The sequence below is a fragment of the Geotrypetes seraphini genome, chromosome 13, assembly GCF_902459505.1.
Source record: "Geotrypetes seraphini chromosome 13, aGeoSer1.1, whole genome shotgun sequence".
NCBI classification, from domain to species: Eukaryota; Metazoa; Chordata; class Amphibia; order Gymnophiona; family Dermophiidae; genus Geotrypetes; species Geotrypetes seraphini.
The window spans coordinates 2,507,903-2,525,928 of NC_047096.1; the positions used below are offsets into that span (position 1 = coordinate 2,507,903).

The window sequence follows — 18,026 nt, forward strand, 5'->3', positions numbered from 1 at the left end:
AACCCGCCTGTCCGGCAGGCAGCCAACGAAGGAATGAGGCCGGATTGGCCCATCCGTCCTAAAGCTCCGCCTACTGGTGGGGCCTAAGGCGCGTGGGCCAATCAGAATAGGCCCTGGAGCCTTAGGTCCCACCTGGGGGCGCGGCCTGAGGCACATGGGCCAAACCCATGTGTCTCAGGCCGCGCCCCCAGGTGGGACCTAAGGCTCCAGGGCCTATTCTGATTGGCCCACGCGCCTTAGGCCCCACCAGTAGGCGGAGCTTTAGGACGGATGGGCCAATCCGGCCTCATTCCTTCGTTGGCTGCCTGCCGGACAGGCGGGTTTGGCTCCCGTCTGTCCGGCCAACTTCCAAAGGTACGGGGAAGGGGGGTGGGGGGGTCGGCCAGGGGGGTCGCGGGTCGGTCGGAGGTTCTTGGGGGGGGGGCGGTCGTTGGAGGGAGGGGGGTTTGCGTCGAGGGCAGGAGGGCCTGGGATCCCTCCTGCCCGTAATGTAGTGCGGGGTGGGGTTAGGGGGTCGCCGTGGCCAGGAGGGTTTGGGCTCCCTTCTGGCCCAACTACACAAAGTACGGGGAAGGCGGGTGGGGGTGTCGTGGGGGTCGGCCAGGGGGGTCGCGGGTCGGCTGGGGGACGGGCGGAGGTTCTTGGGGGGGGGGCGGTCGTTGGGGGGAGGGGGTTTGCGTCGAGGGCAGGAGGGCCTGGGATCCCTCCTGCCCGTAATGTAGTGCGGGGTGGGGTTAGGGGGTCGCCGTGGCCAGGAGGATTTGGGCTCCCTCCTGGCCCAATATTGTCGGGGAGTCGGCGGTCCTTCGGGGTGGGGGTGCGAGTGGTCCTGCCGAGGGGGGAGAAGAATCGGACGTCGAGGGGGGGCATCAGGCTTTCAGGATGGGGACAGGACTTCAAGGGGGGACAGGCAGATCTTCAAGGGGGACAGGACTTCAAGGGGGGACAGGCAGACCTTCAAGGGGGGACAGGCAGACCTTCAAGGGGGGACAGGACTTCAAGGGGGACAGGCACGGAGAGGCGGGGCAGTGCACCGAAAGTCAGGGCGGGTGAACGGTGAGTCGGGGCAACCAGAGGAGAGTCGGGGCAGTGCACCGAAAGTCAGGGTGAGTCGGGGCAACCAGAGGAGAGTCGGGGCAGTGCACCGAAAGTCAGGGTGAGTCGGGGCAACCAGATGAGAGTCGGGGAGGGCGAAAGGAGAGTCGGGGTGGCCAGAGGAGAGTCGGGGAGAGCGAAAGGAGAGTCGGGGTGGCCAGAGGAGAGTCGGGCAGCATGCGCGTTATATGCCTGAGCGCGGTATAGAAAAGTTTTTGTACATATCATCGTGATTTCTGCGCGCTATACCCCTGTGCGCGTTTTACAATGGTGCGCGTTATATCCGCGAAAATACGGTAGTCCATTTACAGGGATTGATATTTAAAGTAGCAGCACCTGTTACTCAGATAAACAGCCCCCACTGATAAAGCGATGGGCACATGCAAATTTAGTAAATCTTTGTTGCTGTCCGCCAACCTCATTTGAATGCACGATTTTTTGAGAATATCTCGGTTTTTTAGATTCGCTATCAAAACAGCTGCGTTAGCAGACTGTTGCTTTTTAAGGCAGGTTTTTGAGAATCCTGCTCTGAATGTCACATCCGGCAGCACTAGGGCGGTCCAGGAGTGGAGCTGCTGCTTCTATTCGGTGCCGCAAAATCTCTGGGCAAGTTAGGTCATCAAAACAGCTGTTTTAACTGACTGGTTATCTGAGTAATGGAGCTGAATGTCAGTGAGGCAAAATAGCTTGTGTAGCCATTGAATATCTGGATATTTGGCAGCTGTATCTGGGTATGGCTCGGTGGCAAATGCCTGGGTATTAGCAAAACCAGTGGCAGCCAGGGTTTAAAAAAAAAATACTGGCCACCGATGGTTTAATAGTACCCTCACAGTTATATATCTTCAGTTAGGTATGCCACTTTGTAAACTATCTAGATTTATAGAATCAGCAGGTTAGAATTTTTTTTTTTTTTTTTTTGTAAATATCAACTACAAACAGTGGGTGAATATTGCTCTTATCCTTTCACCATTGGTGATGACAGCTTTTCATGTATTTTCAATGTTGCTACCCATGCTTAGAAGGGTGCTGAATATATGTATTTTTTAAATACATATAGAGGGAGAGTGTGATGCAGTGGTTAAAGTACAGCCTCAGCACCCTGAGGTTGTGGGTTCGAACCTACGCTGCTCCTTGTGACCCTGGGCAAGTTACTTAATCCTCCCCATTGCCCCCAGGTACATGATTGTGAGCCTGCCAGGACAGACAGGAAAATGCTTGAGTACCTGAATAAATTCATGTAACTCATTCTGAGCTCCCTTGGGAGAACAGTACAGAAAATTGAATACATAGTGTGAAGTTTCAGCCTCTGATAAGCAGAGCTGGTATTGTGACATCACAATGCCTCATTCCACCAATAAGAGCCAACCTCATCACTGATGTCACAATGTCTCGATTGTCCTAGACTTGGCTCACTTTTGCTACATTTTCTAGAGTGGTGCAGTGGTTAAAGCCACAGCCTCAGCACCCTGAGGTTGTGGGTTCAAATCCCATGCTGCTCCTTGTGACCCTGGGCCAGTCACTTAATTCCCCATTGCCCCAGGTACATTAGATAGATTGTGAGCCCGCGAAAACTGCTTGAGTACCTGAATAAATTCATGTAAACCGTTCTGAGCTCCCCTGGGAACTGAATAAATAAATAAATGCTGCAGCCAATGTTTAACTATATGCAATTCCTACCAGATCTGCTCTTATAAACTATCCCCAAAACTGGAAGAGTCTTTAGTTTCTAGGTGTGGCCACAGATCACTCAGCTGGCTTAATTCAGGCACCTTGGTTTTCCTTGCTATCCCAAACCATTCTCGGGTTTGTAGACCTCTTTTTAGTGACCTGGAACTCTGATGTCTGCTAAATTATCTTATCCTGGTGTCTATTGTTTTCTTGGTTTGTTGGTTTTTTAGGAAGGGGTTTAAGGAAGAGAAGCATCTTATTGGCATGAAGAACATTACCTGGGGAGATGAGAGGATAGGAAGAGAAGCCGCAGTTTATTGTGGAGCTCCTGGAACTCCTCAAATGATCTGTGCACATAGGTGGTTTCCTGGGGGCTCTCCCGCTGTACTTTTACAATATAAACCTGCAGAGAGAAGGAATAATTCCTACAAGATCCAGAAATACCTTCACAGAAATGATGGACGAGTAGGAAGAATACTCACATAGCCTTTGCTAGGGTTAAAGACCTTTTCATAGCGACAGAGAAAGACATCGCTAATACGACCATCTGCCTTCAGGGTGTGCACCCTGGAGGCAAATGAGAGCTTGAGACGGTCATCAGAGCCTGTGAATTTCATCTGTGCCAGATTGTGAATGAAGAAATTCAGCTTTGTAGCCACACTGCCCAGGCTGGATTCAATCAGCCTGGAAGAAATAGCACAACTGGGTCATTAACCTTATATCCTCAGTCAGTGTTCTGGAACAACACTGAAAGGAAATGCCACAGCCTTAAACTACAGTGACTAAGAATTGCAACAACAGGAATGGACTTCAGCCTTCCTTCAAAAGATAAGTGAAATGGCTGTGATTGTGAAGAAGTCCAGGAAAACCTGCTCTGATTGGTTTTACCGCTGGATTTAGCCACTTGTAGGTCTCCAGTCTTTTAACAGACACTAGTAGAAATCTTTAAAGTTTTAACTTTTTACTAGACAAAAACTTAAAAACAATTTTGCTTGAGTGCCTACTTTCATGGATTTGCTGCAACTAAGACCAGGGTAGCAGCTAAACTTCAGGCACTTCCCAAGTCCCAAAGCCCCACCCCAGGAACCCCCTTCAATTCTGCAACTGAATTTTGGTTAGCATATATCCCTTGATGAGCAGTTAGTTGCTCCCTACACACCACTTAGAGGCTGATGTAATAAAAGTGTGGGCTTCTGTAAGACCTATTTCAGGTCAGATCCAGATTGCACAGGCCTGGTGGAGACTGAGAAATAAAGGCAAGTCTGGCCTGGTCTGGAGGGAAGAGTATCTTTTCTCACCTTGTGAAGTAGGTGGTGGCATCAGCTTCTGAATCCTGTGGTCTTAGAGCATCATAAACATACTTCAGATCTTCTAGGTCAGACAGCTCCGGGATTCCACAGGACAGCATCTAGGAAGAAGAATGATTTCACCGAGATAACATACAAGGCAAAGCCCCAAGCCATGAGGTTGTACCATCATCTCTACCTATCTCCCAGGTAGCAAGGGGACAAAAATGAAACTGCAAATATTGGTGATACAAATCTTGTGTGCATAGTTTTAGAATGTTTACAGTAATCAATAAAAAACTAAACTTGAAGTTTTGCTTTAATTATTCCCTAGGAGATTTATGTCTGGTAATTTTTTGGACAAATCAAAATAAAATGTAGCGTCCTATGTTATGTTCCATAAAGTTTAAGATATATACAGTATAAGAAGTGGAGAAATTGTGTCCCAGAAGGCAAAGATCAATAACTATTACAGCCAATAAAGGAGGAGGACTTGGCATGACATTGAGGGCAATGATGCTTAGTAATGAAAAGTAACCACTGCATCTCTCAAGAGGGGAAGGCCAGGGGCAGGATGGAAGAATGGCCATTGTTTTATGATATTGTATTGCTTTAAAACAAAAATGTAAAAGGCAAGCAAAAGTATAAAGGTGATGAAGAAAGGCTAACCAGGTTAACGCTCTTCAGCCTGGAAGTTGAGAGCATATGACAGTATTATTTGAAAGGCAGAACATTTAAAAAGAATTCTCTCACGCAGGTTACAATTCAGCTGTGAAATTTGCTGCTGAAATGGTATCCAGCTAGTTAGCGTAACTGGGATTAAACTGGTTTTAGGCAAGTTCCCGGAAAAAACAAAGTCCAGGCGCCATTATTAGGCAAGAAGATTTGAGAAAGCACAGCTTACCTCTGGATATGAGCCATAAAGAATGGATCATTTGTGTCATGGACTGACCACTGGCCTTTGGTCGGATCCAGTTCGGCTCATCTTCTTATTTACCCTTGAAAATGTTGCTTACTACTGCCCTCTACCAGGGTCATTTTATAGCAGGGCACCATGGGTGAATAACTAGACAGACACCTAAGCAAGTCCTATTTTCTACAGATGTGAAGGTGCCTTGTGGTTGAGAACGTGCCTTGAATGCAGGCGTGATCCTGTACAGCTGGTGTCATGAAGGTATGTTCGTTAGCATGTACTGTGCATGTGTAGCTAAAGGTCTGGCCTATCTAGTCTGCCTAACCATGCCATCTACTACTCCCTCTTCTCCCTTAGAGATCTAACGTACTTGTCCCAAGCTGTCTTGAATTCAGGGACATTTTTCATCTCCGCCATGCATTCGCCACCGTTTCTGAGAAAAAGTCATTTCTGCATCTCTCCCCTTTCACCTTCATCCTGTGCATGTGCTAACTCTGCCCCTGGCAACATCATTTCATGGTGTAAACTTTTACACCAATCGGCATTTTATAAGAGCTCACTTATGTGCATATGAGGCAGAGGATTGACTACATAAAATTGTCCCCTTCTTGTTAAGGTCTAACTCTGGCTTCAGGTGTCCCTACAGCCCTCATGGTGCCACCCTGGTACATGACTCTCTCCACAATACAAACAGTCTTACCAGCCCCAAAAGATTCAGGAACAAGTGGGTGTGTTTGCGGATCAGGTTGTAAGCCTGACAGCAGAGGTCAACAAAATCATGAAAGCGGCTGGAGGGTTTGTCGCCCCCGTTGATGACATAAGCCATGTCTGAGGTGAAGACAAAGGGAGCCCGGTCACTAAAAGAGAGAGAAAGAAGGTGCACGGACCACTAAGAGAATGAGCAGGAAATAAGAGATCTATACATCATGAAAGAAATGCAAAGACAGGACAGTTTCGCTCAATCCTCGACTGCATTCATCTTTTGCAAAACTAACACGTAACAACCAGATCAACATAGCTGACACGCCTACCACCCTCTCTGAATGCGATACCTTTATCTCACTGCCTGTTACTTCCAATAGCACACAGACCAATGAAAAGGGCATCACAACACACCATCATCAGTCTGATACTGGATTATAACACCAGGGAGAGAGAAATATAAAGGTATACAATAAGAGAGAGTATGCAAAAGATAGGTTTAGCTCCTGATCTCTCGCAGTTGTCTCGGCAAATTGATGCTGATCTAAAAACAGGCAGGGTGGAGGCATTCCCAAGCCACAGTCTGGGCTGATATCCAGCACCAACACGTATAAGTCTAGTCACTTAAATGACAGATGAATTTATCTGGACATAATCCACAGTAGACTCATCCAGATCAAGTTGAATCTCAGGCTTACGATGTTTCCTGTGTCAACCCTGAAGGATACTGTACCTCAATGACCACCTCTTAGAAAACCTGAGACAGGTAATAATAAAACATTAAGAACAATCCTATAACAGGATGAGTGATCCCCATTTCCCACCCAATCTGCCAGAAACTAGTACTAGACACTCACCGCTTGATGTTACCAAACATCTGGGCGTGGCCTAAGAACCTGCCAAAGTCTATGTGGAACATGTGGCCACTGGTTTTCAGCATTATATTATCATTGTGTCGATCACAGATGCCCAGCACATATGTAGCAACACAGCAGCCGGCACACGAGTAAATGAAGTTTTCCACTGCCTACGAGTCAGTGACAAAGACAGATAAGAAAATGAAACCAGGAGAGATCTGTGGAACATGATGAAAGGAGACTTATCTTCACCTTCTCATACTCATCTTCTGCAGGGTTGTGTTTCTGCAGCCAGTCAGCTAGAGGACGGTCCTTGAAAGAGCCGGTCACGCCATGCTCCACTTGGATCTTACGCAGAGTCTCTGCACTGGGGATCATTTCCACCATTCCTGCAAACACAGCAATAATTCATCACTCGGTACAGGGCTGCTCAAAGGAAATGCAGAAATAGCTGTGAATGCATGGAATGTCCTCCTGGCAGAGACGAAGACTGTATCTGAATTCAAGCAAGTACAGATCTCAAAGGAAGAGGAATGGCTAAGTCGAAGGCATGGATAGGCCACGTGGTCCTTAGCTGCCACCAGTTTCTACTGTCTACTGTGAAAAACATGGCTGCACACCTGTTCCCTTGATACTGGAATTCCTCAAAAATATGGATCCAGCCCACAGTGACACTTCTAGATGGTATCAGAGGTTACAAATGACAGAAAGCTGGCACAAGGTCTGTGGCCACACTGCATAGATATAAAATCCTTTGCTCTTTCTCTAGTGCCCACCTCCCCTCCTGGGCTGAACTGGTCACACAGAAACTGCTTCGTGGCCAGGGACGTTGATGCTGAAGCACAGGCAGTGTGTGAGCATGGAGAGTGAGCGAGGCAGAGAGCATGCACTCACAACCTTTGCGGCTCCAAGTTTTTTTTTCTTTTCGAAAACGGGTCCAAGTGGCTCTTTATGTCTTAAAGGTTGCAGACCCCTGATCTAGGTTATATCAAAAGAAATATAAATGCTGAAAAATAAGAAATACCGAGTGAAAAAGACTGAACTAAACTGCAACTCACCTCGTCCTCGGCCAGTGGAAAAGCAACGGAAGATGACCATTCGCATATCCAGCCCCTCCTGAATCCAGATCTTGTTCATGATACGGATCATCTGTAAGGTTAACATGTCTTGACGGAGGTCATCTCCGCACTGCAAGACAGAAATACAAGTTGCAAAATCATCGCTTTCTGAAAACAACGTGGGAAGAAAAATTGCAGAAGCATGCTGGAATTTTGAGACATTTTAAAATAGGAGGAGAAGCACTGGAGAAGTCAGTTTTATTGCAGGTTATACACGTGCTTTGATTATTTTATTTGTATGCGTATAAGACTTTTGTTGCTTTAATCCACCCTGAGGTTTTAAGAAAGACGAGTCACTGAGTACACATGATTCCTGGTTTTTGTACACATGGGACTTACTAGTAATAACGAGCTGTGGTTGGTCTGTAGGGTAGATCTGGGATACAGCAGTTTGGAGGCTATGAAGAACTTTTTTGTGTCTGTGTTTTTATATTTATATTAATTTATTGTTTTTTTTTTATTTTATTCTTATTCAGCAGAAACTTGTCTAACTTTGTCTTGAATCCTTGGAGGGCGTTTTCCCCTATAACAGCCTCTGGAAGGGCGTTCCAGCTTAAGGCATTAAGGCATTTGTACTTGTGTAAGCGCTGGTCGCTTATTCTGGTTTACAATATATAGTTAACATTCATCAAGAAAAGAACTCCATTTAAAAATAGAAAAGGAAAGAATAAGAGCAAAAGTTATTTTTTTTTCCTTCATAACAATCAACATCTCAATAGTAACAATTCTAATGATATAAGTGTGAGCCGCCTTGGGAAAGGCAGGTTATAAATAAAAACAAAGAAAGTAACAAGGGGTCCATGCATACTTTGTGACTCGTTCTACCCAAACCCTCCATCCATCCATGAATATTCTCCATGCTTTTACTCAGGGTTGGATTTATGATATTGGACCCATAAGCAGGTAGGGAGACAGAGAGGGGGTTTCTCCCACCATTCTTAAAGTGAGTAGAAGCGAGATCCTTTTCAAAAACTGGCACCCTCTGTCATTACCTCTCTCGAAATATGGGCCTAGGTTTTACACCTGGGAAAGAGGCCATTAATAGGGCAATTCTATAACTGAGCCCCCAGAAATATCTGCTGCTTGTACATGCAAATGTACAAACTACCAGCTTTTTCACAGGTAAGTGGCAAGCCAAGGGACTGGGTACTAATTTGTAAGGGTGCATAAGTACAAAAAGTGTGTGTGTGGGGAGGGGGGTGTCCAAATGGATGGAGCATGGGCAGGACTTCTACTTACGCATATAACTTAGAGACGAGGTATATGATCATGTAATTTCAGGTGCTTCAACATAAGGCAAATGATGTCACTATAAGGGAATCTTAGGCTCTCACCACACCTAAAATGGGCTGCCCCAGTTGTCGAACATTAAACAGTCTAGTTTTCAACATCCATATTGTCAACTTACCTTAAATATGACACGGATATTTTCCCCTAGTGGATCAACATTCTGGAAGGTGAGTTTCAAGGGCACAGCATTGGAGTTAAAATACGAGCAGTCCTGGAGCAAAATGAGTAAAACAGTAAAGGCATCAGACCCTGGACAAAGGAAGGGAACCAAATGCAAGAGCGAAGGTGTCCTTCTCAGTATAGGCCATCGAGGTGAGGCAGAATGTGAGGTGCAATTCATTTCACTCTTCGTCTGAACCAAGCCACAACTGTGAAAGAGGCTCTCAGAATAAACCTACTGGCCAACAAGAATGTATTCACTTATATATTCCATTTTCTATACTGTTCTCTCAAGGGGAGGACTAAGTGACTTGCCCAGGGTCACAAGGAGCAGTGGGGGTTTGATCCCACAACCTTAGGGCGCTGAGGGTGTAGCTTTAACCACTGGATATCTAAAAAATTATTTTCCACTTATAGCTCTTAACTCTCCTTTTTAGAGTAATTGAATCATTGCTACAGGAATCCTTTTCTCTTCATCACTCAACTCTTCTGCCTCTCCTCTTAATTTGCCACATGTTAATCTGTATCAGGCTCATATTCGGACCGTGGGAGATCATCAGCAATCTTCCGTGGTCAGTGGCAATGCCGGAAATTCAATGCTAGCGCCATATCCAGCCACTCGTATTGAACTTCCAGCCTATTTCTAGAGGGCTGGGACATAGCCAGCTAGGCCAGTACTATCTGTTACGTCTCCATGGCCAAAGACAGACCACCCTTTTAGGCAGTTGTCTTTGGCTGCCAAACTTAGCCGGTGAGCTGCTGAACATTGGCGGGGGCCAGCCACGTCACTGGCCAATCAGGAGACTGGGATGTTCAGCGTGAAATAGTTGGCTGCCCCCTGCTAAATATCCAGCTAGGTGCTCGTTACTAGTTTTATTTATTATTAACTTACACAAGAGATCTTGAAAAAGTTTTTGCACTTTTATTTTTTAAACACTATTTTTTAAGAAAGGTTTGGACAAGTTCCTGGAGGAAAAGTCCATAGTCTGTTATAGAGAAAGACACGGGGGAAGCCACTGCTTGCAAGGAATGTTGCTACTCTTTGGGTTTTGGCCAGGTACTAGTGACCTGGATTGGCCACCGTGAGAAGGGGCTACTGGGCTTGATGGACCATTGGTCTGACCCAGTGAGGCTATTCTTATGTACATCACCCTGTTTTGTGATACAATTTTTCCCACATCCTACTAACTTTTTAATGCCATCAGATAAAAGAACGGTTTTGGTTGAGCCTGCGAAAATATGAAAGTGTGGAAACCTTTTGAAGAACCCTCATAGTTATTAACCACCTTTTCATGAAGAGATTCGCCCAAAGCGGTTTACAATTCATTGAATTGTCATTAGGTACTCAGAGTATTTAAATGGCCGGGAGACGTTCCTGTCCGTCTAAATAGGGTTGAATTTTGGGGCCTATATCTTTCACTAGTTCGCACACTTAAGTTCCGAGTTACAGGCAGTAAATTCTCTGCCTGGAGAAGGAAAAGGGAGAAGACGACACACAGTGTATAGGACGGAAAACAGCTCCTAAAGGCCAGAGATAGGATAAGCATGATATATATGTGAAGGCACTACCTCTGTCAGATCCGTTTGTGGCACATTTATCTCCCACTCGCTATAACGTGGCCTCACTCACCCTTGGAACAATTCCTTTCACCAGCAGGCTGGGGCTGAGAGGTAGTCGGCACGAACCGTTAATAGTGAAGAACTGTTTCAGATCATCCAGACCCTCACGGAGAATCGTCTGCAGAGAAAAGAGGAGTCTTTCAATTTGGGTAGTTGAGCAGGGGGAGATGGAACATTTGAATCACTGACTCTACCTACGTAAAAGTCTAAATTCCTCAGATAAATTGTGATGGAGCCTCTGAGAGAAGGGGCAGAGTTGTACCTGTTATCTATGAAGACAGACACCCGTTGTCCGATCATATCGTTTGATGAAGAGGAATCAATAAAAACACTGGGTTTGGTTATGTGCATCAAACAGCATTTTAGGCAAAGAAACAGGAGCTCAAAATTGTCCAGAGGTGCTACCAATACATAAAATTACAGCTACACGGTGTACACGATAGGCACAAGAATGACCTGACTACACAGGCGTCTGAGAAAGCAGTGAGATAAATGTACACAGAGCATCAGTCAGAACCAGAAAATAGCAGTGACACAACATCCCCTGAAAACCTGGTGAAAGTCACAGAGTGAAAAGGACAAGAACACTTTTTATCAATGCTGCTCTTCTAAAATGACCCCACATGGATAAATGAGTCTCTACTGGGACCATTTGGTCTTTATCTACTCTCATTTACTAAGTTACGAGTCTCCTCCGACCCCTTCTCATCCTTCCTATGCCAGAAAGGCAAGAAGAGAAGTTCGGACCAACCTGTCTGGAGGAAGGTGTAGCCTCACGTACTTTCTGAGCCAGTTTGGACAGGGTGTTGACTAACCAACACTGCCGATCAAACTCCTCTCTCAGCCCCTTCCCACAGCAACAGAGCAGGGCAGCCAGCAGGTACTGATAACGAATACTGAACTGCGGGTCTTTCAGGCCATCCTTCAGCAGCCTAAAAAGTACAAAATCAAAAGGCTGTCATTTCACTTGAGCGCTCTGGTGAAAGAACACAGGGGACAAGAGGCAAACGTTCAGTCTTTACCAGAAAAAGTAATGTGTAACCCTCAAATCACAGATTGCTCGTTTCAGGAGGAACCTGACAAGGGGGCTGTCCAGGTAACATTCATACTTCAAGGCCTGGGGAAACAAAAACAAGAGTTTGGGTTAACAGAGGAAGAGAACTGAACCCAGATCCCCGGGAAGGTCCCTCTGTTCCACTCACTTGTACAAGCTGAGGTAGATAATCCAGGAGCTCAGTGTCCGAAATAGAATCGGTCCATTGCACGGCTGTGCGCCTCACCTCCTGATCTGGGAATCTAAGAGTCAAAATGATAAAGAAAGGAGAGGCTGAATCCCAAATCTGGAATCTGAGATGCACAAGCCTTGAACACTTATGATTTTAAAGTGTGGCAGGGACAGGAAAAGAACTCGCAGTCATGGGACGAGAAAATGAGTTCCCGTGTCATTCTCTAGTCACAGCTCTTAACGTGACAAGACACAGCAACACTAGATTAGATTAGATATTGGGCAGAACGCAACACTCTAGAAGGTTCTTCTAGCTTTATTGACATTGTCCTATTACATGTCAGCCATGTTCATGGAAACAGCTTTGTGACTTCCCCCCACCCCACCCCCATTATGCTGGTGATAAAGAGACTTACGCTGCGTGCAGAAGACCCAAGGCATCTTGATGGTTCATATGCGTCCACTGCTTGAGGAGGGCATAGATATCAGGGAGGCAGGCCCACTCCCAGCTGGGGGCGCTAGCCAGCACTAGAGGCAGGGAGCTGACCTCAGAGTGGCAGAAATATCGCTTCTCCCACAACTGCTTCTTGTCTGAATCAGTCAACCTGCATTAGCAAAGAGCAAAGACCTTAGGCACTGGGGACAGAGACCCCCATGACACATCTCTCAGCCCAGTCCCATGTCCTCCAGAAATCTCCCCAGCCTTATATCTCTAGGGTCATTCTTAGTCCCCATGAAAACCCTCAATGAGATATTAGTCAAGCAAATGCCCTTTAGTAAGCTTCCACTAGGAAGAAAAGCAGGAATGTTGCCGCTATTTAGGGATATTAGGAAGAAGGATGCTGAGTGGTTCGAGCAAGAGGAGGGCATCCAGGATTCAAATCCCACTTTCCTACTGCTCATGGTATAGATGTTAACCTGAACTAGACAGGCTGTTGCTCTCTTTATATCTTCATCCGATTATTCCTAAAAATAAAGCACATTGTGGGACTGTTGTGACTGAAACCAGTCTAAGGACCTCCTCCTTTTTAGACACAAACGTTTCTTATGATCTTGAGCCCTCCCTAATCCTAATCAGAACATCCCCCCCCCTCTTTGCTATTTGAATGTACTGCAGTGTTGGACATCCCTTTGCAAAATTGGGATCTGGATGTTTCGGGCATTCTGAAACATCCATATGCTTCAAAATAAGCACCATAATTTGCAAAATGCAAATGTTTAAGTCCCAGCAGACACATATGTGTATAATTACATCTGCTCCGGATCTGGTGTAATTATACATAAGTGCTCGTCACCGCAAATACATGTTAGCAACAATTTTAGAAGGGAAATTATCTGTGTACTTTCTCTTTCAACTGTGCTAGTAGTTAAATTGCCCTCTACATCTGGTCATTATCTCAGAATGACCTTTTCAACCTTATCTTTGTTCTAAGCGATGGGTCCCCAGCCCTCTTCTCTTCTTGCACATCACCATTATAAAAAACTCTCACTGACTCCCAGTCAATCATAGAATCACATTCAAAATTTTACTTCTAACGTTTAAAACCCAATCCTCAAAAGAACCACAATTCATAGATACTACCACACGTACACTCCGATCCATGGATCAAAAACTGTTAACTACAGAATGATACGGGGACAAATTTTTCTCCGTCCCCGTGGGAACTCATTTTCCAGTCCCGTCGCCGCAAGTTCTTTTCCTGCCCCTGCCCCATCTCTGCAAGCTCCATCCTCATCTGCACAAGCCTCAAACACTTTGAAATCATTAGTGTTCGAGGCTTGTGCGGTTAAGGCAGAGCTTACGGGAATGGGGCAGAGACAAAACTCGCGGGGATGGGACAGGGAAAAATTGGTCCCCATGTCATTCTCTACTATTAACGATCCCATCACTAAAAATAATAGGAACATGAAGGCTAGATATCTTCTCCGTGAACGCACCTCGGCTCTGGAACGCTATGGCAGCATACTTAAGTGAGGAGGAAACGTTTTAAAAGTCACCTGAAAAGCTTTCTGTTTCACGATGCCTTCAACTTCTACTCCCTCCTATAAGATCATTCTGGTTTCTTCTTTATACTTTCCCTCCCCCTTCCATATTGTAATTCTACCTCCGCTATCCTTATGTACGTTAGTTTATGTGCTTGTATTATAGAATTATTTTATTGTTTACAATTTATTAGTTGTAGGTTTTTATGTTTATGTTTTAAATTTTTGTAATTCGCTTAGTAACACATCACTAAAACCATCGGTGCAGTGTGCGACAGCCTCAAAGAAGGCAAACAGAATGCTGGGCATCATCAAAAAGGGTATCACAACCAGGACGAAGGAAGTCATCATGCCGCTGTATCGCGCAATGGTGTGCCCGCACCTGTAGTACTGTGTTCAATACTGGTCGCCGTACCTCAAGAAGGACATGGCGGTACTCGAGAGAGTGCAGAGGAGGGCGACTAAACTGATAAAAGGTATGGAAAATTTTTCATACGCTGACAGGTTAAAAACGCTGGGGCTGTTCTCCCTGGAGAAGAGGAGACTTAGAGGGGACATGATAGAAACCTTCAAAATCCTTAAGGGCATAGAGAAAGTGAATAAGGACAGATTCTTCAAACCGTGGGGAGCCACAAGCACTAGGGGGTCACTCGGAGCAATTGAAAGGGGACAGGTTTAGAACAAATGCTAGGAAGTTCTTTTTTACCCAGAGGGTGGTGGACACATGGAACGCGCTTCCTGAGAATGTGATAGGCCAGAACTCTGTACAGGGGTTCAAGGAGGGTTTGGATAGGTTCCTGGAGGATAAGGGGATAGAGGGGTACAGATAGAACTTGAGGTAGGTTACAGAAGTGGTCAGAAACCACTTCATAGGTCGCGGACCTGATGGGCCACCGCGGGAGCGGACCGCTGGGCGGGATGGACCTCTGGTCTGACCCAGTGGAGGCAACTCTTATGTTCTTTATGTTCTTATGATAAGCGATCAAATCTAATTTTCATAAAACTTGAAACTTGCCTATAGACAGAGTCCTTCTAATCCCCAAATTCCTTTCTGGCATTTCCCTTCATAGAGGTCTTCATAAACCGGCATTCCCATCGACAGAGAACTAAATTTCCTCCAACTGTGAGCTGGGTCTCCAGAGAGGTGCCTGGACATTTATTTATGACTCACCAGTAAAGAGATTCCTTCTGCATCACTGCTTTCAGCTTGTGCCGGTCTTCCTCTCCCAGGGTGTGGAACTCATACTGAGGGCTGAATCCTGCATCCAGGGACTGCATGAACTTCACATCAAAAGCTGAGGTAGGGAAATCGATCTGCAAAAAGGCAGGTCAACTGTCACTTCTACTACAAACAGCTTACCATACAAATGTGGACATAGGGAGTTCTAAAGGTCCCCTGGTAAATGATGGATAGGAGGAATCAGAGCGAGATCTCCAGTGGTTCCAAGTCAGGATCCCATGTGAAAACCCGAAAGGGCATAGAAACTTAAAGACTCTTACCTAAGAACATAAGACCAAAGGTCAATCAAGCCCAGTAGCCTGTGGCCAATCCAGGTCCCTAGTACCTGGCCAAAACCCAAGAAGTAGCAACATTCCATGCTACCGATCCAGGGCAAGCAGTCTTTCTCAATAACAGACTATGCACTTTTCCTCCAGAAACTTGTCCAAACCTTTCTTAAAACCAGCCCTGGTGGGAAAAAGCTTGGGTAGCACTGACATACACAGTGCGCTATACTGCTGTTATATCACTGGATGACCGTCTCTGGCATGTGCTTTTTGCAGGGACTCTTGTACCCAATTTCTGCTATTAAATCCCTTAAGCATCAGCCTTAAGCTATAGCCTCAGCACCCTGAGGTTGTGGGTTTCAAACCCACGCTGCTTCTTGTGACCCTGGGCAAGTCACTTAATCTCCCCTCCCCTTTCCCCAAGTGCGTTAGATAGATAGTGAGCCTGGTGGGACAGGCAGGGAAAACTGCTTGAGTACCTGAATAAATTCATGTAAACCCTTCTGAGCTCCCCTGGGAGAATGGTATAGAAAATTGAAAAAAGAAATAAATAATAATAGTCAAATCTTTTCATGGCTTGGATTAAGTAAAAAAAAGGCATTTGATCCATTTCTCCATTGTCCATATTTTGTGCAGCCCCGGTCGAGGACGATGCCCCTGGGTGTTTACCGTCTTGCCAGCCCCCTCCTCTGTCTTGCTGCAGCGTTTGCGTGGCCTGAGAAAAAAGTTTTTGGCCAATGCGGCCCAGGGAAGCCAAAAGGTTGGACACCCCTGTTCTAAAACTATCAGTATTCTTCTGGAAGATACATTTGGTGGCAAATGGGGAAGAGCTGGATGGAGTCCAGAGAAAGGAAAATGGTAAAACCAGAGGACATAATTTGAGGTTGAGGGGTGGTAGATTCAGGGGCAATGTTAGGAAATTCTACTTTACGGAGAGGGTGGTGGATGCCTGGAATGCGCTCCCGAGAGAGGTGGTGGAGAGGAAAACTGTGACTGAGTTCAACGAAGCGTAGGATGAACACAGAAGATTTAGAATCAGAAAATAATATTAAATATTGAACTAAGGCCAGTACTGGGCAGACTTACACGGTCTGTATCTGTATATGACCATTTGGTGGGGGATGGGCTGGGGAGGGCTTCAGTGGCTGGGAGGGTGTAGATGGGCTGGAGTAAGTCTTAACAGAGATTTCGGCAGTTGGAACCCAAGCACAGTACCGGGTAAAGCTAAGAAGAAAAAATTAAAAAATTTAAATTGAATCAGGTTGGGCAGACTGGATGGACCATTCGGGGTCTTTATCTGCCGTCATCTACTATGTTACTATGTTCGGATAAGGGGTTGTTCCAAGAGACTCAGTAGAACCCCTGGCGATTCCATCAACAAACAGAGCAAATAAAACCAACCAAAACAAAGTAAAAAAATAACCCAACTGCACTATATGAATGACCTAAAACTGTAAAGCAGATCAAAAGCTGAAACTGAATCTTTGCTTGTTGCAGTTCTGTTAATCGGGTTTTCGGTTCCGCCTTTACCTATTCAGTTCAAGGTCAGATTGCATGAAAAGAGGAGACTGAGAGGGGACAAGATCAAAACATTCAAAATACTGAAGGGAATAGACTTAGCAGATAAAGACAGGTTGTTCACCCTCTCCAAGGTAGGGAGAACAAGAAGGCACTCTCTAAAGTTGAAAGGGGAAAGACTCCGTACAAACATAAGGAAGTTCTTCTTCACCCAGAGAATGGTGGAGAGCTGGAACGTTCTTCCAGAGTTTGTTGTAGGGAAAAACACCCCCAGGGTTTCAAGACAAAGTTAGACAAGTTCCTGCTGAACAAGAACGTGCGCTGGTAGGGCTAGTCTCAATTAGGGTGCTGGTCTTTGACCAGAGGGCTGCCGCATGAGGGGACTGCTGGCACGATGGACCACTGGTCTGACCCAGCAGCAGCAATTCTTATGTTCTTATTTAGAAATACATAGTTACATTGTTGGTGTATCATTATGTCTCAAGAGTTGTATTAGACAGTTTAGAAATGGGTTGGCTCCATGTCTTGGTACAGAAACGCTTTTAAAAGTTTTCTGAACCTGAGATAATGGTCACAAGATCTTAGTGTAAGCATTTTGGTAATTGATATTGGATGGATAAGGAAATTTGCCAGAAACCTTTTCCACTTACAATTCCCAGCATGAAGGTTTCTGGTGGAACATCTGTTTGGAGGCTCCCAGGAGTAGGGTGGCCAACTCTGTTAGGTAGCTGGGGGTATTCCCATTTCAGGATCTTAAAGGCAATGATGCCTAATTTAAACTTGACCCTTGCGATTATCGGCAGCCAATGTAGTTTCATAGAGTACGGCTGTAGATGTTCCGATTTCCATAGTCCATATTAGGTTCACTTTTGCTATTCCTGTGCATATGGGGCACATACCCAGATATATACAATTCTTTAAATCATTTTTGAATGCAGTTGGTATATTTCCATAAATGTTAGAATTGGCCCCTTGGAGCACAACAGAGAAAGGGGGATTCTGTGGTGTACATATCATATGCAGGTCCTTATTTTATGCCTGGGGCAATGGTGGCTAAGTGAATTGCCCAGAGTCACAAGGAGCTGC

The 18,026-nt window shown here is 45.5% G+C and overlaps 1 protein-coding gene across 4 annotated transcripts in view; it reads right to left on the reverse strand.

Annotated features, from left to right (window-relative positions):
- PIK3C2B (phosphatidylinositol-4-phosphate 3-kinase catalytic subunit type 2 beta) overlaps positions 1-18,026 on the reverse strand; it is a 93,216-nt gene that overhangs the window by 13,640 nt on the left and 61,550 nt on the right. For all 4 annotated transcript variants that reach the window (XM_033918035.1, XM_033918037.1, XM_033918038.1 and 1 more), the window contains exons 15-28: positions 15,088-15,230; positions 12,350-12,538; positions 11,911-12,004; positions 11,731-11,825; positions 11,460-11,640; positions 10,719-10,826; positions 9,048-9,140; positions 7,580-7,709; positions 6,774-6,910; positions 6,522-6,691; positions 5,663-5,819; positions 4,062-4,171; positions 3,246-3,447; positions 3,042-3,166 (exon numbers count right to left, since the gene is read on the reverse strand). In XM_033918035.1, coding sequence (XP_033773926.1) covers positions 3,042-3,166; positions 3,246-3,447; positions 4,062-4,171; positions 5,663-5,819; positions 6,522-6,691; positions 6,774-6,910; positions 7,580-7,709; positions 9,048-9,140; positions 10,719-10,826; positions 11,460-11,640; positions 11,731-11,825; positions 11,911-12,004; positions 12,350-12,538; positions 15,088-15,230 — 1,934 coding nt within the window. The remainder of the gene's footprint in view (positions 1-3,041; positions 3,167-3,245; positions 3,448-4,061; positions 4,172-5,662; positions 5,820-6,521; positions 6,692-6,773; positions 6,911-7,579; positions 7,710-9,047; positions 9,141-10,718; positions 10,827-11,459; positions 11,641-11,730; positions 11,826-11,910; positions 12,005-12,349; positions 12,539-15,087; positions 15,231-18,026) is intronic.